The 25,598-nt window shown below is 46.4% G+C and overlaps 1 protein-coding gene across 1 annotated transcript; it reads right to left on the bottom strand.

Annotated features, from left to right (window-relative positions):
* Nucleotides 1-4,151: 4,151 nt before the first annotated feature.
* On the bottom strand, nt 4,152-25,573 carry LOC119441759 (negative elongation factor D-like). Its single transcript, XM_037706368.2, is given in 6 exon segments — nt 4,152-10,705; nt 17,138-17,551; nt 17,553-17,789; nt 21,167-21,361; nt 23,841-24,065; nt 25,185-25,573. Coding segments are annotated over 6 exon segments (1,785 nt in total). The 5' UTR covers nt 25,476-25,573; the 3' UTR covers nt 4,152-10,282.
* Nucleotides 25,574-25,598: the final 25 nt, after the last annotated feature.

Below are 25,598 nucleotides of genomic sequence, written 5' to 3' on the forward strand. Positions count from 1 at the left end.
TTGTGTGCTTTTATTGGGAGCATTTTCCTTGGCATTGTTGTGCAGTGTACCATAGAAATTCTGTATACACAGAGCTACAAAAGGTGGTGTACCCACGTTTGTGAGGGCATTGTCTATTTTAACAAAGGCTTGAAACATTTCTAACGCCCATAGAAATATTGTTTTGTTTCATGCTTCGATACTCGCAATGCCCTTGCCACTAATGTTTGTAACTAGTGCCCAAGTACAGAACAAAGAGGAGTATCCATGACATCGAAGCACTACACTCATTTGCATCGAGAATTTTGTTCTCTAAACCACAAGGAATAAAACTTGTCTGAAGAAAAGCGAAGTCTAGCTTGGCAGCAAAAGACAAAAAAGCCTGCAAGGAATTTTAAACTCGAAAAAAAAAAACATTACGGCGGCTGTTCAATTCACAGGTACCAATCTCGTCTGGAAAGTTACAGCTGTGGAGACAAATTTAAGCTGGGGTAGCGAAGCCCTTATCCTTCACCTTAAAAGCGGTGATGGCAAAAAATGACAGCCTTGTATCAATCGATAGCTTAACGTGAAAGTGAACTTCAAATTTGGATGTAATACCCGTGACACACGGGCAAAGTAAAGTGCGCTTTGAGCGAGTGCGCTTCAGTGCTCCGAGTGTCACTTTGTCGGCACGCTGCTACACGAGAAAAAAAAGTGTTTTTTCAAATTGATGGCCATGGCGATTGGGAGTCAGACGGGAAAGCATATATTTGTTTATATAAAAATGTGTGCACAAAAAAAGTTTATTATTGTTAGAAACAACATTTACAATCCACCTTTACAAGCGCCGACAACGACGGCAACTTGACCAGCAACAATCAAAATGACTCGATCCGCCAAACAACTGCGCAGCCATTACTCGGCGTGGTTGTGAACAGCCTGAGAGCGAGAGTAGTTACTTGCTGTTCTTGTTTTTTTGTGGTGTGGCACATTTTATTATCTTGCAACGTTAGCAAGTTAACACAATGTTATTAAAAATTACTCCTGACTACTTCAGGACGTCAATAAAGTTTACTACCTACCTACCTACCTGACTCTTCTTTAAATAATGCTTTACTTATTTTTTTCTCATTGCTAACGAGGCTACACACTTCGCCGCCGCGAAGTGAGTTCGCCGAACACACTCGCCAGCGAGTGCGCTCTGCAGTGAATGTTACTAAGTCTTCCCGTGTGGCAGCCGGCGAATGACACTAGTCGCGAAGTGCACTCGCTCAAAGTGCACTTAACTTTGCCCGTTTCGCACGGGTATAAGCTGTAGACCACGTCGTATAAATTGCTGATATATCATTCTGCCAGGGCTAAGCAGTCTATCTGTAAAACACAACGAGATGACTGGCTCCAACGGACAACTCGGTGCTGGGTTGAACTGCTGTGGGCACAAACCATTATGTATGGTACTGACATATTTTTGTTGACTGTGCCGACATCTTGTACAGTGGTGTTTCATTCCATTTTCGTAGCAACACTCAAGTTATGTTCGTACCCACGAGGGTTAAAAAACACAGGAAAGCTATGCAAGAATAAACAAGTGGTACCAGCATGCTCAGTTATGAATTTGTACGAAGCTTCCTGTAGTGTACAATGCAGACCCCAGATGGCAACTTGACTCTGGGTTGTGAAGTGAACTTGAAGTTACATGATGTGGCTCTGGTGTGGACGGATGCACATGGGTACATTTGTATACACCAGAATGAAATACTGTATTTACTCGTGTAATACCCGTGTCACACGGGCAATTTTAGTGTCACTCTGGTGGTGCGCTGCTACTTGAGAAAGAAAAGCGTCCTTTTGCATTGATAAAAATGGCAATTGGTGAATCAATATGCGCGGTCATTACACATAAACAGCCTGAGATCGAGAATAGTACAGTAGCTTTTTTTTAAGTATAGCATATTTTATAAGCTTATAAGATTTCCAGTCACGAAAAACATGGTTTAAATTTACTACTGAATCTGCCTTCAATATCACGTTGTGTATCTATTAAGCATTGCTACCGAGGCTACACACTTCGACGCAGTGAAGTGAGTTCGCCAAACAGACTGCGAATGACACCAGTGGTGAAGTGCACTTAACTTTGACCGTGTTATTAAAGACCTCTACCTTCCACTTTTCAGGGCAGAAATTAAGAGAGATTCACCAAAGATTAGATTCTGAATGTATGGCGTTCGGTATCAGTTGACTGATGCCATCACTAAAAGTTTATAAAGTTGCTCGAATATCTAACAGCAATGACGGCACTGCATATGACCCACCCATCTTTGGGAGCAAGTTCATGCATGAGGTAGTAAGTTCCAGAGACCACAAGAGCGACTTAAGAGTGGGATAGGTGAAGAAAGAAGTGGAACTTGATCAGCGGAGCTGAATCTTGAGTGTGAGTGAAATAACTTTTATTGGAAGTCCGGCGAGGACGCGAACTCGTCGCGCACCCCTCTAGTCCCACGTTGGGGCCGGCAGGTCTAGCCCCCCGGCCCGGTCGCGGGCACGCCGGACAGTCAGGATTTGCTTGTCTAGAGCGGGGCTACGCAGAAGCGAGTCCCACTCCTCCTTGCTAAACTTGGGGTATCTTGACCCGCACTCCCAGAGCATGCGTGAGGAGGTCTGCCCGCAGGACGGGTGCAAGCATTCGCTAGTGCCATTCCTTCCTCCATGGCCAGCACTTTTCCCCGCAGCTGCACTGCGAGGACAACACTGGTCCATGGTGGCTGGCAGCGACGGCATGACACTCCTTCCGGCGGAGCCGTCAAGGCCAAGTCACCGAGGTCTTCCAGGAACCCGCAGGCCCTAAACCTGACTGGCTTCCATGACGGACTCCTCACGAAGATTGAGCAGACCAGGTGGTGCAGCTTCAGAGTTGTGGTCTTGCAGGAACCAAAGGCCCTAAACCATGTTGAGGTCTTGCAGGAACCGAAAGGCCCTAAAGCATCCCCTGGCGCACACCTGGTCTAGTTTTCTTCTCCGACCTCGTTCTGACGAGTGTACACAGCAGGTCGCCGGATGGAGCCGCCGCCCGCTGAATGCCTTGCCCTAGAGACCACACCGCACCGCATCAAAGAACTAGAGAACCACGCACCGAGGGACGGAGCCGCTCTTGAGGCGGTGTTGGTGCACTCGTGCGCATTATGCCACCTGTGCTGGCGATTCCTTTCTCGAATGGCGGCGCCGGGAGCTGCAGCAGCGCGTAGAAGACCACGCCACCACCAGGACCCACGCCAGGCTCAATGACGGCGACGGAGGATTTTATTGCGATAGCAATTATATGGACACTCCAGGCGCATTTCTGCCGTCACTGTCATCGTGAGGTTCCGTATAAAGTCCAAGGGCGATAAAAAATTTGTACGGACACAAATGTTGGCGGGTGCTTTTTTGCGTCGGAACAGTTGAACTGTTGAAAATGACGGATACAACAAGCTGCTTTGAAAAAAATGTCGCAGTTTCACCCTGAAAGGCAAAGCACCAATTGCGATAGCAAATTAGTAGAGAGCTATACGGAGTAAGTATAGTAGTTTTATCAGCTGTATAAACTTGGACATGCAGCAGCACCAGCAATGCGCAGAACTGTTGTCGACGCCATCGGCGGTTTGCCCGCGTTTGCACCGAATGCGCGCGGCGTTTTTATATAAATACGCATTTAGTGCCGCAGCTAAACGTCACCTCCCCTCCCTCCCGTCCCCCTACAGCCTTTCGCGCGACGGAAAAAGTTGCGTTTGCTCTATATATGGAAAGGAGGAAAGAAACGCTTAATTAATTCTACAGCCCTTCAGGGAGCACGGCGCAGAACGCGCGTTTGCTCTCCGACGTGCGTTGGCTCCCCGTGAAAGCGCGCATCCCTCACGCCCTTTCACTCGCACATACAGCGTCCGCAGTACGGCGACGAATTCATCGCCGTTGACATCATACGGAACCTCACGGCGACGACGACGGCAGAAATCTGCTTTGGAGTGTCCATATAATTGCTATCACAATAAAATCGTCGCCGCGCGCAGTATGCTGTATGTGCGAATGAAAGCGTGCGAGGGTGGGCCAGCGATCGCGGCTCCATCTTGCGCATGCAAGGGAGGAAAGCAGGAAGGAAGTACACCGTTTTCCGTCGCATGCAAAGCTCCGACAACTGACAGACAAATAAATGGCAGTGTGTTTTATATGAAATTTTATTTACAACGACTACAATGAACTTTGAACAGCAGCAATGTTTTGGCTAACACTCATGACAGATCTTGAATGGTGCCACTTGTATGTACAAATGAAAGGAAGAGAGAGAAAAAAGAAGTCGCAGTGTGATGCGATGCAATTGAAAACCATGTAGAATTGTTGTTCCACCAAAAGTAAGACAAGGTAGTTGGCTTGTAAGACAAGGTAGCTAGCTTTGTGAGCCAAAAAGCGGCATGACAAACCACTGTTGCCTACATCTATCTGTGCGGCCCATGTCCCATTGTTTCTGTGACAGAACACACATTAGCTGGGAAATGATGAAACTTGAATGTCCAGGTATACATGCGCACTAAGCACAGTGCTAACTTTGCAAACAGTACAGAAGTGTATGTTGTGGTACGGGGAGAAAAAAAAAAAAAAAAGAGAAAGAAATTAAGGTGTATAACAGAACCTTGGTTGCACGATAACATCGAAACATGAAGGTGCTCTAAACAGCGCCAACTCAGTAAAATGTTCCTGAAACAACACCGACATGACAATCTGGCTGCACGTTAGCTACCTGTAAACAAGCATCTGCTTTTGCTAAAACATCCAGGTGCATCAAAGGCTTAAAATGTGCAACAGCAGTGGTGCTTTGAATTTTTGCAGTAATCAAACAGGAAAAGTTAAGCAAGTAAAAGGGGTCTATCATGTACATTATCAAGCCCACTTCACAGAGTATGTACACTTCAAGCTCTAGGTACCATTCATCAGGTTAATGTAGGCCCTGACAAAGCTTACAAACTTCGGGCTAGCTTTGTGAGGCCGTCCAGGCCTCTCGCAAAGTCACCAATGTAAATCACAGTCACTGATGTCAGTACCAAGCAGGTGAAAAAAATAATTTCCTCCCATGAAAATAACTCAACTATACATGACAAGTGTTTCAACTAAGGGTCCAAAAGTCCTTCGCCCTTTAATGATAAGACTTAAAAGGCTACACTACTCGAATACGACCCACACATTACAGTAACCACTGAAACGTGGTTACGAAATGAAATTAGTGATGATGTAGTTTTTCCGCCGAGTTACAGTGTCTTTTGTAAGGACCGGACAAGTAAGGGTGGAGGTGTTGCTATTCTTATGAAGCCTTCAATACAAGCGATTGTTTTAGCAGATGTCGCTGAGCTTGAGTGTTTGTGCATTAAAATAACTTGTTGGGATCACTGCTTTGTGCTATATGAATGCTACAGGCCACCAGACGCTGTGCCTGAATATTTGCTAAAATTGCAAGAACACATGATACAATTCCACAATAAAAAAATCTTTCTTATAGGTGATCTTAACTTACCAAATGTTGATTGGGAACTCGTTCAGGCAAGCCGCAAATCGAACAAAAATGCTAACTTTGTCTTTGACATCATGCTTACTCATGATCTAGTTCAAGTGGTCAAACAGCCTACTCGTGAACAAGGTTCGTCTCATGCAATATTGGACCTAGTGTTTCTAAGCCGTGATTTTTATGAGTATACTGTTTTAATCGAAAAGGGCCTGTCCGATCATCATCTTGTAAGTGTTACTATTCCCCTAATCAACTGTGTCACTCCCAAACGTGCAACCTTACGAAGCTTCAAGGATTATTCAAGATCTAACGATGCCTCTATTGTAGAATACATGGAAAGTTGTTATACTGACTTTATTGAACATGAGGGTGATGTTGATGCGCTATGGAGCCGATTTACTGAAATGTGCCCCCCCCCCCCCCCCCATCACTGCATAAACACCTTTGTACCGACCAAATGTAAAAAGATTGCTAAAAACACACCCTGGATTACACGAACAATTATCCATCTAAAACGCAAATTGAAACGACTGAAAAAGAATAACCCACGATTTGCTGTTATTCATGAACTTAAAATAAATTTGGCACGCACCTTACGTGAATCAAAGGCTTTTAACTTCAAAACAACCCTACCAAACTTTCTAAAAAATGACCCTAATAAGTTCTTGAACTTCCTAAGCGACGGCAAGAGGCAAGTATCACAGATCTTAGTTAACGGAAAAACAGTTACGGATCTGAAAGTCATTGCGGAGCATTTTAACACCTTCTTTCATAGTGTCTTTGCTAAGACAAGTCTTACTACGTCTCATCCAAGATTGTTTCAACCCACTGACGTTGACTTCATATCATACTCTGGGGTTGTTTCAATGATTTTGAACTTGAACACAAAATCATCTTGTGGACCAGACAACATACCTAATGTATTTCTTCGCCGATATGCAGAAATTATTGCTCATTTTGTCATCGTGCTGTTTCGATGTTCACGGTTAACTGCAAAACTACCTAGTGATTGCAAGAGGGCTCGTGTTGTTCCCATCTTTAAGAAAGGCAACCATTTACTCTTAGAAAATTACTGTCCTATCTCATTAACATCACCAATTTCTAAAATGCTTGAACATGTAATATCTAAACGCAGTGCGGAATTCCTCGAACAAAACTCTATACTAACTAACTTTCAGCATGGCTTTAGACAGGGTTATTCAACCGTAACTCAGTTAGTCACAGTGGTTCATTCATTTGCAGAAGCTCTAGATAATAATGGTCAAATGGACGTCATATTCCTCGATTTTAGTAAGGCATTTGACAAAGTTATTCGTCACAAACTACCGTAATTACGAAACTTAAGGACATTAATCTGCCAGATATATTTATTGCATGGATTGAAGACTACTTGACGGAACGTGCCCAGTTTGTTTCAGTAGATGGGAACAATTCGAGCTTTCTTCCCGTAACATCAGGCGTACCCCAGGGCAGTGTTCTGGGGCCATTGTTGTTTTTACTTTATGTAAATGACATTGTTAACGTAGTACTACCAGGAACTCAAATCAGACTGTACGCGGATGATTGTGTGCTTTTTCGTCAAGTTACTTGTACTAATGATCAACACAATTTGAATTTTAGTCTTAATAACATATTAAACTGGTGTAATGAACATGGTATGGCCCTAAACGTACAAAAAACTGTTTATCTTTGTGTAACTCGTACAAAAACACCTCTTGACTTTACATATAACCTTGGCCCATCATCACTGCAACAGGTAACCAGCTACAAATATCTCGGCTTAACAATAACTGATGACCTGTCTTGGAACCTACACATAGACAACATATGTTCTGCCGCCTTTCGTGAGTTGTGTTTTCTAAAGCATAAGCTTAGAAATTCTCCTTCTAACATTAAACTTCTTAGTTACTTTACCTATATTAGACCTAAACTAGAATACTCTTGTGTTGTGTGGGACCCCCTTCACTAAATCTAACATAAAAAAACTTGAAGCTGTACAAAGAAACCCAGTTAGGTTTGTTTATTCTAAATATAAAAGTACAGACTCACCGTCTGAACTCATGGCTGCTAACAACATTGAAAAACTTGAACTACGACGAAAAAAGAACCGCCTCAACTTTCTTTACCTACTTCTTAATCGTAAGTTAGCCCTTGACCCACATGCATATTTATCTCCTCTGTCCACTAGACATACACGACATCACCAAGCCCATTCTTTAACCCCGTACTTTGCTAAAACTAACGCGTTTCAGTTTTCCTTTTTCCCGCGTACTGTGTTAGAATGGAACCGTCTAACTGATCTTAGCCAATTTTGTGTAACGTAGAGCCTTGATACGTACTGTTATTTGGCATTTCCATTAACATTATTTTTTCCCATGTTACAGTACTGTTAATTGGTGATACGTACTATTGATGTTATGTTTCCATATTACGTAATATTTTCCTATGTTATCTTTTGTGTTTGTACTTTTATCCTACCGCTTGTACCTGTCCTGCTTGGACCAATTCTTGGTCTGCAGTATGAAATAAATAAATAAATAAAATACCTGAAGAAAATGCTTGTTTTTGTTGAAATTTGTGAACTACACGTAAGGAGACATTCAACGAAAAAAAAAAATTTATATATTTTATGGAAACTTTTTCAGTAATGGGTTTGATGCCTGTAGGCAATGCCAGGCAGAACAGTGGAAGTGAGCTTTGCTCCAAACCACCTATGGATCCATGTGAAAGTCGCACAGACAGTTCTCTTCAGATGTGAAACAGAGGTGTACATTGCATTTGCTCTGCAATACCTGCACGATACCTGTGAAGCTGCGGATATTGCATCAGTCTTTTTCCTCTGATTGTGCTTTGAAAAAGAAGGCAAATTGCGCATGAAACTATTCTTCCTCTTCCTCTGTTCCCACTCCAATTCAACAAATGATGATTGCTGCTCATCATTCAGTGTTGGCTGATGACGTTTACCCAAAAACACCATACTCAAAATCAAAACTCAGTAAGAAAAAAAAAACAAGTTTTTTTTACTTGTTGCCTGTAGGCAACATTCATCCATGAAAGGTTAGAGATAGACGAGTTGAGATACTCGAGTTATCTTTATGAGGTGACCCTAGTGGCAGTGGAAAACAGTTTAAAATGTCTCATTTTTTCTAATTGGGCCACTGATTAACAAAATCACAATAGTGGACTTTTTAAAAGTTATTCTTTATTTACACATACTGCTAGCCTCAGTTTGAGGCTGTGGCAGGAGCCATCGAAATAAGAATGGCTATGCTGTCCTTTTACAATGTAAAACTTGCAGGCTGCCTGTCCTCTTCCCACCCTTGTACAGTACAGTGCAGCATGCCTTCAGAGTAGTCCATAATAGTTTCCAGATTTTGAAGACCATAATTATACTAACTACCACAGTGTAGTGATTGATAGCCTGTCTGACATGCCAAACCAAGATTGAACATGTCAAGAGCACAGCTACAATTCTATGATGTGTATTGCGCCACTGCTGATAGACTAGTATCTTGCACTGTTGTTGCAAAGCTCACTTATCCTTGTCACGCAAAGTATTCTTGGTTAGTATACAAGCCTGGAAACATTCGGAGCATTACCTTGTTCTTATCATGCAAGCACCTCAGGTTCTCCCAGACTGCATAGCTACGCTAAATAAAAGGCTAATCGAAGATCTTGTTAATCAGCACCTCAAATGGGTAAACTTATGCATAATTAATGGTTGTCGCTGTAGTTAGGCACATCCATAACACAAAGCCTTTGAAAATTTATGCAAATCAGAGCAACTCCTACGTCAAAGACAGCAAGCCTGTATAAAGGGACTTCTCATGCCCTTCGGAAGTCCTAGAGGTCTGATTTGTGATTGACTTAAGTGTACCCAAGATTTTAATATGCTTCACTATATCTTGTGCAATTCCTTTGCTATACTGAAGTCTTTTCAAATGCTATACTATATCCAAGCTTCCATACTTTCTACTATATCTGATGTCAGCATCTGAAAGCGCATTTAGACGCCATGGTTATACGGTCACTGCTGGCTGTTGTTAGTGACAGTTCATTATCAATATTGGCATCTGGCTGTGCGTTCTCATCGATGCCCTAGTCATATGGCCACTATGGTTTCATGCTACGCTGCATTTTTCAACACAGGCTGCAATACCGGCTATTTTCAGGCTTGACATTCGACACCAACCACGCCACCACTCAAAAACTGTTGTGGAATTTCCTTAACAGCTCTGCTGCAAAAAATAACTAAAATGTAACGACTCCTTTACCTTTAAGGACTTTCAGATGCCTTAGCTGAAACACCCGTTAAAGACGAACATGTATATATACATAAACCTGATGAAAAGACGGGCAAAGGGGAACTTAACTAAAAAACAATACCTCCATTGGTTTATGGTGGAACAGTCCCTTCCCTACTCTGCAACACTGCCCGTGTCGTAGTCATCACAGAAAAAAGCAGCAAGATAGCAACAATTCGCTGCCACTAAATATAAGCCTAATCTTTCAAAAGTGCAAAGTTGGCTCTCTGGCAAAGTATCACTGCCCTAAACAAGGCACCAAGGCACGCTATCAATGTCAGCACTAAGTGTCAAGATGTTGGCAAGCTTATGAAAATAATGTTCGATAGTACACACTTGCTCCATGCATGAAAACCTCACGAACTGCACTCACAATCGAGATTCCAACAATGTGCTGAGTGCCATGTCTTGGGCAGCAACACACTGCAGGAAAACCACCGTGCCATCTCTGAAAGAAAAGTGCAATACTTGCACAAAAGAACAGCACTGCTCAGGTCATCATGACAATGTAGTTTGCCTTGCAGTGTACCACAAACTCGGAGACTACGTCTCCCTCACCGCTGCCACCTCCTCCACCGGAAGCCCCGCTGCTTTCTGCAGCCGCGGCCGCAGCGCGCAGGCTGCCCGTGATCTCCTCGCTCTCCGCCAGGGGCAGGAACAGCTGGACAAACTCCTGTGTGTACGGGGGTGCGATGACGTCCAGCACCTCGGTGACAAAGTAACGGATGAGAGACACGTCCGTGTCCTGCCGCTCCCAGCAGGCCCGGACGTAGCTGACGACTGGCATGACGCACCCACGGCTCAGCAGGTGCACCATGCGGTCTAAGAGCATCTTGCGTCGCTCCAGCTGAACCAGCACGTCGAGCTCCTCATGCGGTGGGGATTCAAAGAGGCGCACCAGAAGGTCCAGCACCTGGAAGTGCAAGGGGATGGTCATCAGCAGGTTGACACAATGGCTTACGGATGAACTTGCTCGATTACACATCTGCAAGCAAGGCTTTTCTCCACATGACCTAAACAGAAGCCAGCTTTGTTGTGAAACCCATGGGCAAAGAATAGAGCAAGGTAAAAATCTGTGTGTTGGGATGTACAACACGTGCAGCTGCATTAATTTCCCGCCTTCTACTGGCAACTTTTCCAGTCAGGGCATTTACATGAACGCGATAAAAGTTAGCTGAGTTGCCTTGCTGGGATGAAATCTGCTGGTCATGCTTGCGTTCAATGATAGCCTGTTGCGCTTAAAGGTCAGCCTGAATCAACCTGCCTGCACATGGCAGGGTGAGTTGGTTTGGCCTGCCTGGGAAAGTGCACAAGAATGCTGTTGGTTCCTGTTGGCAATATTATGTGTGCAGAAAAACTGATAACTGTGGCTAAACTGGCAGAAATATTCTCAATCACTTTTGGCAACAGCATTACACTTCACTTCAGTCACATGAGAATTCATGATCAGCAGTCAGCCTCTAGAATCCATGTAAGAGAATGTTTATCTAGGCCACTTACCGACAGGGGAGCCCAATCATGAGAAGGAAATTTACAAAAGGAGAAAAATGGGTTGAATGGCATACGGCAAGCATTATGAGTGGGAGCTTACCACTACTGTTGAAAAGTTAAAAATTAATTAAAATTAAATTATGGGGTTTTACGTGCCAAAACCACGATCTGATTATGAGGCACGCTGTAGTGGGGGACTCTGAAAATTTGGATCACCTGGGGTTCTTTAACGTGCACCTATATCTAAGTACACGGGTGTTTTCGCATTTCGCCCCCATCGGAAAAGAAAAGTGCACAATCGTTGCATTCTACCAGTACTAACATATGGGGCAGAAACTTGGAGCTTAACAAAGAAGTCTGAGAACAAGTTAACTCTTTCCCTACTGTGGCAAAAATGGCCGTTTTTTATAGATTACACTAGATTTTTCTTTCTGAAAGAACTATTGCACTGAAAATTTTATGCAATACATGAAAGCAAAATAGAATGAATCCACTTTTAAGGCATACAACTTTATTAACGAGATCTATGTGATAATAAAAAACGGCAAAGCTTGCACTAGGCCACGCAAAGCTTGAGACACAGCGAAGCTGGCCGATCGATTGCGTCATAAGCTAAGAGATACCTGGCAGAACCAAGCTCAACTCAGGCATGAACCTAGCTGCTACCAAGTTCAACCTATATACAACCAAGTTCAACCTCGACATCGCCAAGTTCAACCTAGCTACTACCAGGAGACGCAATCGATCAGCCAGCTTCGTTGTGACTTGAGCTTTGCCCGGCCTACTGCAAGCTTTGCCTCCCCATTACGATGACAGAAGAGAAGTGAAATTGCACTCTGGAATGATTAGCGGCCACGCAACCAGCTGTGGAAGAAGACGATGATGAATGTGGGAGCAGTGGCATGAGTGCATGCCAAGCACGAGTTCGAGCGCTAACCGAGGGGCGCCGACGAGCCAGCTGCGGAAGAAGGCGACGATGCTCGAGCCAATGCTGATGATGATAGTTTTGTGAAACGTGCACTTTTTACGGCTGGCTTAAGCAGCTTTGCTGTTAAAAATATAAATTGTTAAACACAAGATTGTGCAACAAGATTGAACAAAACTCTATAGTATAAAGTTACATTTGTACAGTATAGACCACTTATACCGTAACCGCTTATAGTGCAGGATCAGATATAGTGCGGTCTTTTCAGACTCCCGTTAATTTTCCCATAGCACTCCATGTATACACGTATCGCTTATAGTGCAGTTGTGGGAAACGAAATACCGGTTACAGTGCGGCTGCCTGGGAGTACCCAAGTCAGCGGAAACGGTGAACGCTCCCCTCAAACGGGCGCCCCAAGGAGTGCTCGAGGAAGAAAGAGAGACGAAGTGGAGGAGAAGGGCACGTGGTGCGAACGAACAGCCAGTGAGGCTGAAACCAGAATCTTGAGTGCGAGTCATGAAATATCACGGCGCGCATAGCGAGCGAGGGCCACAAAACTGCCAACGCCGGCACGGCGAAGGGCGCACGCGGATACCGTGGAACGTGAGGGAGGAGGGCGGCAGGGAAGCGGATTTCGTCTCGGCAACTCCGCCGTTTCGGTGGCTCCCCTCGCCCTCCCTCACTTTCGACTGTCACCGTGCGCGCTCGCCGCCGCTTCAGCCGGCCCGGCGCCAGCTCCCCAAAGTTTCGTTTTCTGCCATTATCGGGAAGCGGGCGTTTGCCGGCGTGGGCAGTTTCGTTGGCCGGCCTGGGACAGCGCCGCTGCTTCCCTCTGCGCCGTAGCAGCAGCGTGCAAGGTCAACATGTGACTAGAAAAAAAAAAATTCACTGCCATTTTCTAGGCGTGGCTGAGACTTCGGCACGTACACGCATGTTCCGGTGCAATGCAGAATCGGCGACCTTGCCATTTGAGAGAGGGTGAAATTTCGGCGGCATTTTTTTTTTCCTTCGTTTTTTTTTTTTTTTTGTTCACGCGCGACATTGAGGGGTCTCTCCGAAGCTTTTACTCTATGGCGGTGCCGGAGCAATGCCGGTCGGAGGCGCCGCCGCGTGATTTGGTTCGAATTAACGAGAGTCGACTGTAAATTGAATGCAAACGTTCTAGCCGCATTACTCGACTGTCGCATAGGCGTGGCGGCTCGGTGCACATGTTTTGCATGTGTGCGAGCCTTGAAAATTGTTGCTTTGGTTATAGTGCGGATATTCACGACTCCAGCGACTTATGTTATAAGCGGTCTACACTGTATGTAAAAAGAACAAAAATGCTAAGAATTTTGTGAAATATATGAAATGTTTTGCTATAGCCACTACATGTATCTGCAAAGAAATAAAAAAATTTCTCAGAAAACTACTCGCACTACAAAAATTTATGTGAAAGCTCTACAGTAGGGTGTCATGCAGCAAAGCAGTTCCTTGATGTGAAACATAGGAAAACGTTGCAAATCTTGCAGTAAACTCTTGTTTTCTGGTGCATATTGCTGTCGTAAAATTTCTTGCACTTTCGGTGTGTTTCCATGTTAGCTGGCTGATGCTGAATGGTTTCAGCTGGTGGAGGAGCACGAACTAGCGGAGCATCCTCAAGTTCCGGGTTGATTTCTGTCGTCATCGCTCTCAGAATTAAAGTCAGATGAAAAGGCAGCATCCTCTGTCTAGCTGTTATTTGACCCGTTGATAAAATCAAATGCAGATGCAGCATAATCACAAGATCTCTGATGCTCCGGAGCATGCATGCCCCTTCCTGAGGCGGCCGTTTTCGCTTTCAACTCCGACGAGTGCCACCTTCAGAGCCCACTAAAAATTCGCTGCCAAGTGGTAAAAAAAATGTCACAGTTTCGCCCTAAGGGCGAAGCAATGAATGCGATAGCAACACAGCAATGTCATACGAAGTAAGGTGAGCGGCTTTGGTAGCAACAACACGCAGAACTGTTGTCGACGCCATCGGCGTTTTGCCCGCGTTAGCTCAAAATGCGTGCGGCGTTGGTGACTGTTGCTGGAGCCTCTGATATAAATAGGCACTTGGTGCCGCAGCTAAACGTCGCCTCCCTTCCCTCCCCCTCCCCCACGGCCTCTCGCGCGTCCGAAGAAGGCGCGTTTGCTCTACATATATGGTGATTGTAAAGGAGAAAAGAGACGCCTACTTCTGCAGCCCTTAAGCGAGCACGGCGCAGAACGCGCGTTTGTTCTCCGCCGTGCGTTCACTCCCCGTGAAAGACGCGCCCCTCGCGCCCTTTCACTCGCACATACAGCGTTCGGCACGCGGCGACGATTTCATCTCCAAATGACGTCATACGGAACCTCACGGCGACGGCGACGGCGACGGCGACGCCGACGGCAGAAATCTGCTTTTGAGTGTCCATATAATTGCTATCGCAATAAAAAACAACTCTATCAGAAACTAAAGTTTGCTTCTCTTACTATATGTCAGATGACGCAGTGCGTCCGTGAGCGGCATGGAAGTTCTAGAAAACGGCATTTGAAACCATTGTTAGAGGACTAACTATGCCCAATTGGTGCAGTAGGGAAAGAGCTAAGGACTGCAAAATGAGTGATGGAACAAAAAAAATGTTAGGTATAACGTGATGAGACAGAAAGACTGCACTGTGAATCAGAAAGCAGAGGAGGTTCCCGATATTCTATTTGATATTAAGGGTAAAAAATAGACCTGGGCGGGCTATGTAATGCATAGGGCAGATAACTGGTGGTTTATTAAAGCTACAGAATGGGTCCCAAGGGAAGGGAAGTGCATTCAAGGCGGGCAAAAAGTTAGGTGGGGGGACGAAATTAGAAAATTTGCAGGTACAACTTGGAATCAGCTAGGGCAAGACAGTGGTAATTGGAGATCATTGGGAGAGGCCTTTGTCCTGCAGTTGGCATCTACAAGCGGGGTACATGAATATAGGCTGATGATTATGATGATGGCAGACACATGCACTGTGTTAATGCACGGATCTATGAAACAAAACCAATGCTATAGGAGGCGTACCATTTTTTCACCCCATACACTTTTGCTAGCTTGGTCAATCAATGCACACTCAACAAGCAATATCTCCATAAATGATCAATTAGCAATAAGAGCCGCGTAGTTCATCGTTCAGAAGTTGAGCAAAAGGAGAACAAGGTGAAAGCAGGAGCCAACGTTTCAACAAGTGGACTTGTCTTTTTCAAGGACATGAGAAAGACAAGTCCACTTGTCGAAACGTTGGCTCCTGCTTTCACCTTGTCCTCATTTTGTTCATCGTTTTGAGTTTTGTGGGGATGTGCGACTCTCACGCGTCTCCTGTAATCCGGCTTCACTGCGTGGCTAAGTGCTGGCGGCGGTCGTGGTGGTTGCGGCGCATTGCGAGAGATGGCGCGAGTGTCGCGATGCCAACACCACCGAATGGCGGGGTGACTTGGGAGAAAAAGGCGCTTCCTCTTTAGCTTGGGATCGGCGAACAACACGCACGAACGCCTCGCGCGTGTGCCGGCCCGCTTCGCGGGACCGTCTTGCGAGGCGAAGAGCAGGACACCTGTATGGACGAACACGGATCGTTCGAACGCGCACCGTTCGTGTCACCGCACACGTGAACGACTAGGCGATGGTGTCACAGCATGGGGCGAACATATTCGCTCGCTGTCAGGTCGCGGTGAGTCGGACTTCCTTGATTTGTCGCGAGCCCATGTGAATGTTCTATTGGTTGTAATTCGGCTAGTGTGCAATGGTGTATGAAAGGCGCAATAAATGCCCTTGTGATTGTTTACACTACCGTGTTGTTCCTTTGTCCCAAGAGCACGTACGAGACCCCACAATTTCCATCTTCCGGTTTCCCCCTGCATTCGGACTTGACGGGAACCAGCAATACGTCCGAATTATCAAGAGCTCGAATACCGGATTCGCCCAAAAATAGGTGACTTTATTTCACAAATGGCCAAAAGAGGTGTGCCATATTCTCGGATGGTCATTTTCGAATATACCTTCAATTCTGCGTGACTATAGCGCAAGACGCAATCAGAGTCTAGGAGCGACAGCATTTTTGGCACAGAGCCAAGCATGCTATCTCTCGCGTGACTAGCACAAGATGCGTCGGCGTCTACGAGCGACGTCATTCTTGGCCAAGCAAGCTATCTTATCACAGGGTGGAAACGCTGCTGCCCGTCGACTTGTCTGGTGCTGGTCATATGAAATATTGCAAAAATGAAAGTTTGTTTCGAAAGTGATCGTCTAAGAATATGGCCAAAGTTTGTCACCACATGTTGCTGCGAACACACATGCTTGCCCACGGCCTAGACATTCCATGGCCGTAATTTTCTAGCAATGGCTCTTACGTTATGCTCTACAGGCGTTATCAACGAGATCAGCCGACCATGAACAGTGGCTCAGAAGGGTTTGGGTGCGAGCTGTATGAACAGTGGATGATCAGAGTGGCATAGAATCGAGCGGGAAACATCGCTACAAAATCGCGGCCTGTATCTTGACCATTGTCATTCTGTTGCTGCAAATAGACACATAAGTACAATCAATGCATGCACCGAATGCTGATCGGTAACACAACTAGATCAACTAGGCTTCGCTAGTTTCAGTATCATGGAGCGCTGGTGACATGGCCGACATGCCGGGGAAGCCTAAAAATAAAAATATTGCTATTTTGCTTGACTTGGTGGCCATAGTATTAGCACAGAGTTGTGCAGTCGGAGTCCGAATTATTGCACGACGTGCTGCACGGTGTCAGAAATTTCGGTCGCACTCATACATTAAGTCTAAGGGAGTTAAGTGGCAGTGCTGTGGGGCTGTCCGAATAATCGAGCATATCCGAATTATCAGTGTCTGAATAATTGGTTGTCAACTGTATTACGCAACCAGTATGTTACGTCGAGGAGGAGAGGCCTCACCTTCTGGTGCAGGGTGGTGTGGCAGACGACCACCTCGTCGAGCAAAGCCAGGTGCAGCGGCGTGTGCTCGGTACTCAGCTTGAAGTAGGAGGAGTCGGACACTGTGTGCTCCACCCAGTGCACCACTCCCAAGGCCACCACGGGGTAGCGCATTGCCTGGAACAGTGCCCCAAGCTCGGGCACCAGCTCCGACGAGCCACGGCGCTCCTGGCACAGCACGTGCACCTTCTCCACTGCCTGCTGCGTGGCACGCAGCTCGTCCCGATTCAGGGACTTGCGCACCCCCTTGCGACGCGTCTCGTACACGCTGCCCGCGTAGGCAAGCAGGAACACGTACTTGGGCCGATGCTCTGGGTTGAGGCGCGAGCCCGGCCGGAACAGCGCGTCAAGTAGCAGGTCCAGGAAGTGCGGCTCAGCGCAGCAGCTCGACGGGCGGCGGGTCGGGTGCCTGGTACATCTTGTGCAGCACCGTCACGTCAGCCGGGTTCAGTGCACCGCGTGACAGCATGGCCGACAAGGCCTGGCAGGCGCGCGGGTAGGCTGCGGCGCCGTTCAATGCCATCGTGATAGGTGTTGGGTCGTGGCCCGCGCGCTGTGCATACCGGCTGATCTCCTGCGAGAGCCGCTTGACGTTGGAACCACCGCGGGGCTCCTGCGACAGGGTGTAGTAAGGGGACAGAAACAGAGAGGGAAAATGTCAAGGGCTCGGGTGACAATTACAAAACTTTACTCTCGGGTCAATCTCCCATAAGAGGAAGTGCCATAGGAAAAATTTGGAAAAAAATAAAGAAAAAACACCCTTTAATTTCATCTATATTTTCCTTGGCTTCATTGTCTGTTGGCTTCGCCGTATTGGGGGCGAGCTCCACCACTGGAGAAGCTGGCGCCACTGTCGGTGTGATTTGGTATGAGGGATCACGTGGACACAGCGGCCGCGTCGTCTGCTTCGGAAGCGAGCTGAAAACGAAAGTTTACTCCCACCTGCGCTATGACTCTGATTATGTAGGGATGTTTTCCCCATCGGGTGCCTGCTTGACAGCACTTGAAAGCGCTATAGTAGTTAGTGGCTGCCTTTGAAGGCTTCCGACATGGTAGGCTATTGCTCGGTACCGCTATGCCGGACGCGTACGCAACAGAGCCCGCTGTCAGCCTTCACATGTACCCAAAGGCCAAGAAGCTGTGTGTAGCTTGGATTGCTAGAACCGGCAAGCAGCCATCGGCTACAACTCGAGTGTGTAGCAAGCACTTCCGCGAGGGGATTTCTGCTGCAGCGTTGGGGCTGTGATGTTCGGTGAGTAGCTGAAAGTGCACACTGAGAAGCTCGCCCAGTTAATGTCATGAAGACTTGGTCTATCAACTTGTTGGTGCTAGATACTGGCAAGTTCACCAGATTGGAAAGGGAACGGCACATTAAAAAAAGGCATGACATATTCTGATGTTTGTGTTAGCACCAAACATTGAATGTACTGGATTAACCAAAAAGAAGCAGCGGGCAATTCCTTGCTGAGAAGACCAATAAACATACAGTGCAACACACCTTGAGAAATAGCAATAATGAAACGTCCAAGAATGTACAAGAAAGGAAAAACAAAATGATTGAATCGCGGCGATGGCACAACACCAGTCGCGGTATAGCGTCGAAGTCCCTAGTTATAACGAAATTATTTTTTGAACCGCTCTGATAGTGTACAAATGTTCATATGCTGCGGCCTAAAGTTCATGGCACGGTGCGAAAACGCGCTCGGGCAGCGAAAGCGAAACATTGTGCGCGGACATGCATGCAGACTCGCAGTCGGTCGCTGCGAACCCGTGCAATCGCTGCATTGAGGCTTCATTCTGTGATGCTCCATTTAGTTATATGGACAGCACTTTACAAAAACACATTTCACATAGCTCTCAGTGACTACCTACGTTTCACGCAAGAAGCTGGTTCGGGGGACTCCATCACGGCGACCGCGCGCAATGGGCATCAATAAGAGATAGCGCCTGTAAACTATTTGGCGCTTTCTGTTTGCCCAAGATTATTATTTTGACAGTAAGAAACTTCCCTCGTTTGGAGAGTACTTACAGAAATGGCCAGGAGGGCTCCCGCACTATTGAGCGCCGACAGCCAAACCTATGAGGAGTGCGTTGCGTTATCCCTCATACTAAGCAAGCGAGGTGCTTCCGAGAGATGGCGACTCCGTAATTCCTCGCTCCCAATACAGTTGTTACTAGCGAGAAATCAAGCAAGAAAACAAGCTCCCTCGTTTCCCCCAATTCTTTTCACTCACTGCATAGAGAAGGTCTCAACTCTGGTAGTGTTGAGGCAGCATAGAAAGGCTTATTGGCCAGTTGCAAGGTATTAATACCACTGTAACGAGTGAAATGCGCGAGAACGAGGTTAGCAGAGGTGCAGTGAAGAAGAAAAGGAAGTTAATAATCAAGATTACATGCGCGGACGTAATTGCAGCTTTTTTGGAAAAGACGAAGCAGACAAAGAGCGCCAAGCATGAGATCACGCGGCGCAACAAACAAATAAAAGGAAAGGAGCCAACCATGGAAGTCCTCGAAGCCATCAGGATTTCACCCGACGGGGCAACCTGTCAACCTGTTCCTGCCCATCGTGACTTTGCCAGGCCATGGAATTCTGCCCCGAGAACTGTGGACGCCTGCACCTGTTGGCAGAACATGAGCGGTCGAGCTACGGGCCTGAGCTTGCATACAGCTGCCTGGCCAGGACGTCTCAATCTCTAGCCACTTCAACTTCAAAGTTTCCGCTGCGACGCCAGTGTCTCCTCAGCCGGCTGGACTTTACGTCGAGCCAGCCGCCATTAACTCGTCCCTCAGCCTCATCACTGGCTTGGCGAGATCCTCGCTGCTTAGCTCATCGCCTTGCCCGCCTATCACTCAGCGATGAACTATTCTTGATGACTGAGCCGCATGCTCCTAAGTGCGTTGTTTCATGCTGTTTGGTATTCTAGCGCTTTGTTAATGTCTTTTTGAAACGTATCATGCTGTTAACTGTTTTAAGTGTCTGTTCGCTACTTCTCGTTTCTTCTGTGCCAGTGTTAATGATTTTGGCCTAGGTTGGGTGCCGTGAGGTCATGTGTCAGTGACCCGCAGCTAAATTAGAACCTGCATCAAAATCATATACTACATGATGTCTGTGGTTGAGAGAATGTTGTATATCCAAAGCCACAGTTTTGAGTAGCACTGGCTAACATCCCCAGGGGCTAGGCTTAATGCATGTACACAGATACCCAAGAAAAGTGGATGGAGGCACAGCTGCTGCTATAGCTCAATTGGTAAAGTGCTGCACGTGTCAGGCAGATGTTGTGGGTTCAGCTCCCAACGGCGGCAAGTTGTCCTTGCCACCACTTTCATTTCCTTTTTCATCATTATTTATACATTTCAGTTAACTTTAACATGCCTGCCAACGTGGGAACATTAAAATTTGCAAAATCCAGCAGACACACACTGAGAGGGTAGAGTGGCAGACAGCATGCATTTTCTTGAAAAGCTTGCCCTCAGCACACGGCTATTTAGGGACACAAGTGCACTTTAATAAAGATGACTTGTGTTCAGACACAGCACACAAGCAGCAACAAACTTGACACAGCAAATACTGACACACAACATGTTGATTTTATATTGCTGTGACTTCTTCCAGCAAACTTGGTGTCACTGATTTTGCCTGCTTCAGCAACTTGTCTGCATAAACTTGCTCGAGGCTTCTACCTCTCTTGCATCCCTTTACCATTAGAAGACTTGCAAAAGAAGGTTCAGAGACCGACGAGTCAAACTTGTTTGCGAACAGAATTTATCTTTCATTAGACATGATGGAACAATCGCAAAAATCATAAAACGAACCCAAGTTCGCAAACATTACGGAAAATTAGGGAAGGTCAGCAAGTGCGCAAATAATTAAAATAGAACGTTCACTTATGAAAAGGAAATTTAGCCCCCTCGGTGCATTCTTTACGCTCATTGGCACGAGGCACCCTTTACTGCACCCTGCGACATTTGTACCAGAGAAGCTGTGCCCACCTGTGCAAGTGTGTGCAGTACCGACTGGCTGTACAGATAGGTGTGCTCGCCGTGGCAAACCATGCGTGTCATCTCGGTGAGATTCTGGCTCATGCGCTCCTCGCCCCCCTCGAGGAAGGTGTTCGTGGACGTTCGAAGCACACACGAGAACACCTCCAGCTGCTGCGAGGCTGTCGAGATGGACGTGATTTCAGCCTGCACAGAGGTCAAAAAGTAGAATACAAGTGAACAAATGCGCAGGCTTGTCGATATTTAGAGGAAAAACTTGATAGGTGTACCAGCTGATACAACTTCACCACTTCTTTTGCTTTTAAGAGAGAGAGAGAAAAAAAAAAATAGGTGGTTGACAAAATATGTCAGGCTGGTATTTAACCTTCAGGTCTTCAAGTTACAGGTAAGTTGCTGTGAGTGCTTATACATTAATTATGTGTTTTTCATAGCAGTGGACGAGCCTGTATGTGCACGCAGAGTGTGACTTGAGTGCTCATTTTCACAATACCATAAAACAAATTATCTTGTAATGGTGCATAGTTATAATCAATCCAGAACAGAAGAATCGCCAGCCTTTCTGGACCTGTCATTTAACAATTTTGAACTTAACCAGCTCAGTGGATGAGCACTGACAGATGATGTCAAGAAAGCAAAAAAAAAAAAAAACTCCGGGTGTCAAAAAACCAGTTAAGTGACTGGTGACACCAGTTTAAATGCCTGGGCGCTAATGTCAGCAGGTTTCATTTTCTGCCAGACAAACGAATGAAGTAGTTATGTTAAATGCATTACTATACAAAACAGACTGCTGCAAAGTGTGCTTGATATACAAGATATGAGTTTGACAATGTGCCAGTAGTAAAAACAAAACTCTTTAAGTTTGAATGTAACATAGATTGAAATTTACCCGCTTTGCTCCTTTTCGCGCGGAAGATTCACGGCGCCAGTTCCGCTTGTGCCGGGTTGCAAGATACGCATTTGGTGCCGCAGCACAGCGTTGCCCCCCCTCCCTCTGATACCCCACGGCCTTTCGCACGACGGAAGTCACGTTTGCTCTACGCTGTGCATTTGCTCTCCGCAAAGGCGCGGGTCCCCCGCGCGCTTTCACTCGCACATACGGCGCGCGGCGACTATATTATCGCCCTTGGCCTGTTGCTCCACATCTCATGCTCCTCCTCCGCATCGCCCTCATTGATCTCTCCCATCGGTGGGCGCACCTCGTTGAGAAGTGTGCTCGCTACCGCCCTTGTCGGCGAGATTTTTCCGCGGAAGCCGCATTAGAACCGGTATTTCGTCTCATGCGGCTGCAATGTAAGCGGTATGCGTATACATGGAGTTCTATGGGAGGGTAAACGGGAGTCGGAAAAGGCCGCGTTGTAGCCAGTTCTGCACTATAAATGGTTGCGTTATAAGTGGCCTATGCTGTAAATGCTTTTTACGAGTGAGTTCACCTCCGACTCTTTAATTTAGCTAGTTTTAATTGTGTTTCGATGATACGAATTTCGGCTAATACAAATATTTTTCGTGACCCCGTGAGATTCGTATCATCGAGATTCCACTGTACATGTACTGAAGTAAATCTGAAATGCTTCTCGCCGATGTCAGGTTGTAATAAATACATGTCCATAACAAATATTGGATATAGCAAATGTGTCTTGCTGTTGAATGCGACCTCGTTAAAAGAGGTTCCATGCAGAATGGATCACAGGTACCTTTAATTTGTGACACTGTTGGACTAGAATAACCACTTTTATTTTTTTCCAGTCTAAGGAACAGTGGAGCCATCTGTCACTAGTAGCATGAAACTCCTGCATTTTGTCTTCTCAGTGGAAGGAGTTTCGCATTTTCCTTGCATTGTGAAAATTTCTATATGGTTCAATCCTCGCCGAAGATGACTGCCATACTTGCCATTTATTGCAGTTGAAACAGGCAAGTACTGCATGCAAAGATGGTATTAAACGAGGCTTTTGCATTGGGATTTTGAGAAGTGTTTCAGAGAACATCGGCTGAAGGTATTGAAAACAAGCAGTGCAAGAAGAAAAAAAACAAAAATGTGTAAACACACACACATACACACATGCATGGACCCATATGTACAATACGTGTGACATCAACTCAGCCAGAACATGGGCTGTTGGCACTGTCCTTCCTTGTTTGTGGCAGCACGGTACAATATAACTATCACTTTTCCTCCCATTGCTCATACTCCACGCTGTCTTGTTTTGTCTAAACAATGGTCTTCTCACAGAGAACAAGGAAATTAGCATATTTAAAAAAATTTGTTTTCTAATGACGCATTCAACTGGTTCACTTTCAAGTGCTCTCACTGTGTGCTTTGCTCTTGCTGTGTGGTTTACATTTGGCTGGCCGATATCGAGTGCTTCAGAACTTATTCAGCAGGTTCGTTCAGAGCGTCGTGCTTTCGCTCAGAGCAATCGGAGGCGTTCTACTTTCGAGGTGGGAGCGTGACCGAGATCCAACAGAATATTCTCAGTCATGTGGCTCCTCCAACTGCTCTGGGAGCAGCTGAACATTTGGCTGTGGCAGGCTTTCTCTGACTCTAATCTCGAGAGGGCTGCAAAATTTGTTCAAGCGCGGTAGAAACCAGTCGTATGTGATATTCGTGTAAAGTGTGAAACTGAACCCTGTGCTTTTTTTTTTTTAACCTCTGGGGTCGTGCCCCTACCTGAAATCCAGCGTCGGAGATGAGCTTGATGGTGAAGTTGAGCATGAGGCAGTCGGGGTAGTCCTCGGCGAGCTTGTAAATGAGCGAGCGCCACGTGGGGTGTTCAATCATCTCCGTCAGCCAGGCAGGCGTCTCACCCTCATCGTTGAAGATGGAGTCTGCCTTCTTGGGGTCGAAGTGCTTCAGGATCATCTCCTTCAGGTGGTCCTCCACCAGGCCTTGTACCTGTATCAGGAAAGATGTATAAAATGCGATGGTGAGAGCAGAAACGGACCTCACTACACTTCTGTCGTACCACATGCATAAATTGAAATTAGAATTATAAAATAAAGTGGCAGTTTCTTGCAAAGGTAAAGTATTTAAAGTGATTCAAAGGTTTAGCGGTGCACTGAAGGGGTCTTGGAATGCTGGCATGGTGAGGAGTGCTGCCAAAAGTGTTGCAGGCGTCACATCTCAATGGTGCTTGAGATGAGACCAAAGGAATGCTAATGAGTGTGCATACAACGCCCATGCCTGCAGCAGAAGCCCGAATGCTGTCCTGGATACGGCAGAGCTGATTGGGGCGGAGGGTGACGGTGTGCCCGCTTGACTGTCGCTTTTGCAGCTAAATGCCCTACGCGTTGCTACAGTGATAGCACAACGGCAGCGCGAATGCGTCTCAATCGTCTGTAAAACTGCTATCGCAATAAGATGTCCGAACAGCTCTCACAAGTGATTACTTCAGACTATGACGCACAGTCATTGCACAAGTGGTTTCTAAGCGTGCTGTAGTCATAAAACCCCATGTGAAAGTAATAATTGAGTCAATTGAGCCATAAGAGCTACGTGTGACGAAACGCAAAGCGCGCCATACTTGACCGTCGCATTTCAATTCGTGCCAATGTTACGAGCTACATCAAAACACCAAAGTGTCAACAGCGAAAGCCAACCGCTATAGTACGTGGTAAAGAAAGCAAGCGAGTTCGGTTGCCCTGCTGGCGGCTCTGTGTTGAGAAACGAACAAGTAAACACCTGAGCCAGTTGCGACGCGACTGGCCGCAAGTCATTTTTGACGGATTGTACATGTTCGTGTTTACTTCCCCGTGTGGACTGCGGAATGAATGATACAGGCACTGACAGGCCAATCAGTGACCGAGACAGGTTAGAAGACGCTAAACAGTGTCGTAGAAGTCAAGTGACAAGAGCTCAAATGTCATCGCAATCGCTTCTTTACGTTGGTCGCAATGTGTTACTAGGAACGGGATTGTTCGAGTAAAGTTGATGTCTACGCACAGAAACACAGCGTCCCACAAACGCAAGTCTGAGCTTGGTCAACAACCACGCAGCTGGTGCACCGAGTTTTACCTCGGTAATCTTCATCCCTGCCATGATGAGCCATTCGGCCAGGAGGTTCGCCGTCTGGGCGACTGCCTGGTAATTCTCCAGCAGCAGGTCGACGACTTGCTCCGGGTTGCCCCCCGCCTGGAAGTAGCGTTTCAGCTGCACGAATATGCCGGGCTCCATGATGAAGTCCAGGCTGCTGAACTTCTCGATGCATTCCTGTTGAATTCGCTCGACAAGAGCCTCCTGATCTTCGCCCAGAGGCGAATCGGCGTCGCCTTCCTCCCATGTCCTTTCTTCGTCGAATTCTTCCATCTTCTACCGGGACAGAATATTCGGGTTCACTTTCCACACTCGTCTTCAACCAACGCGTTGCGTCAACCAAAACAAAAAGCTAACTGTAAATTGACTTGAATAGGATTGACAGTGGGCTACAAT

The sequence above is a fragment of the Dermacentor silvarum genome, chromosome 2 (assembly GCF_013339745.2).
Source record: "Dermacentor silvarum isolate Dsil-2018 chromosome 2, BIME_Dsil_1.4, whole genome shotgun sequence".
NCBI lineage: Eukaryota > Metazoa > Arthropoda > Arachnida > Ixodida > Ixodidae > Dermacentor > Dermacentor silvarum.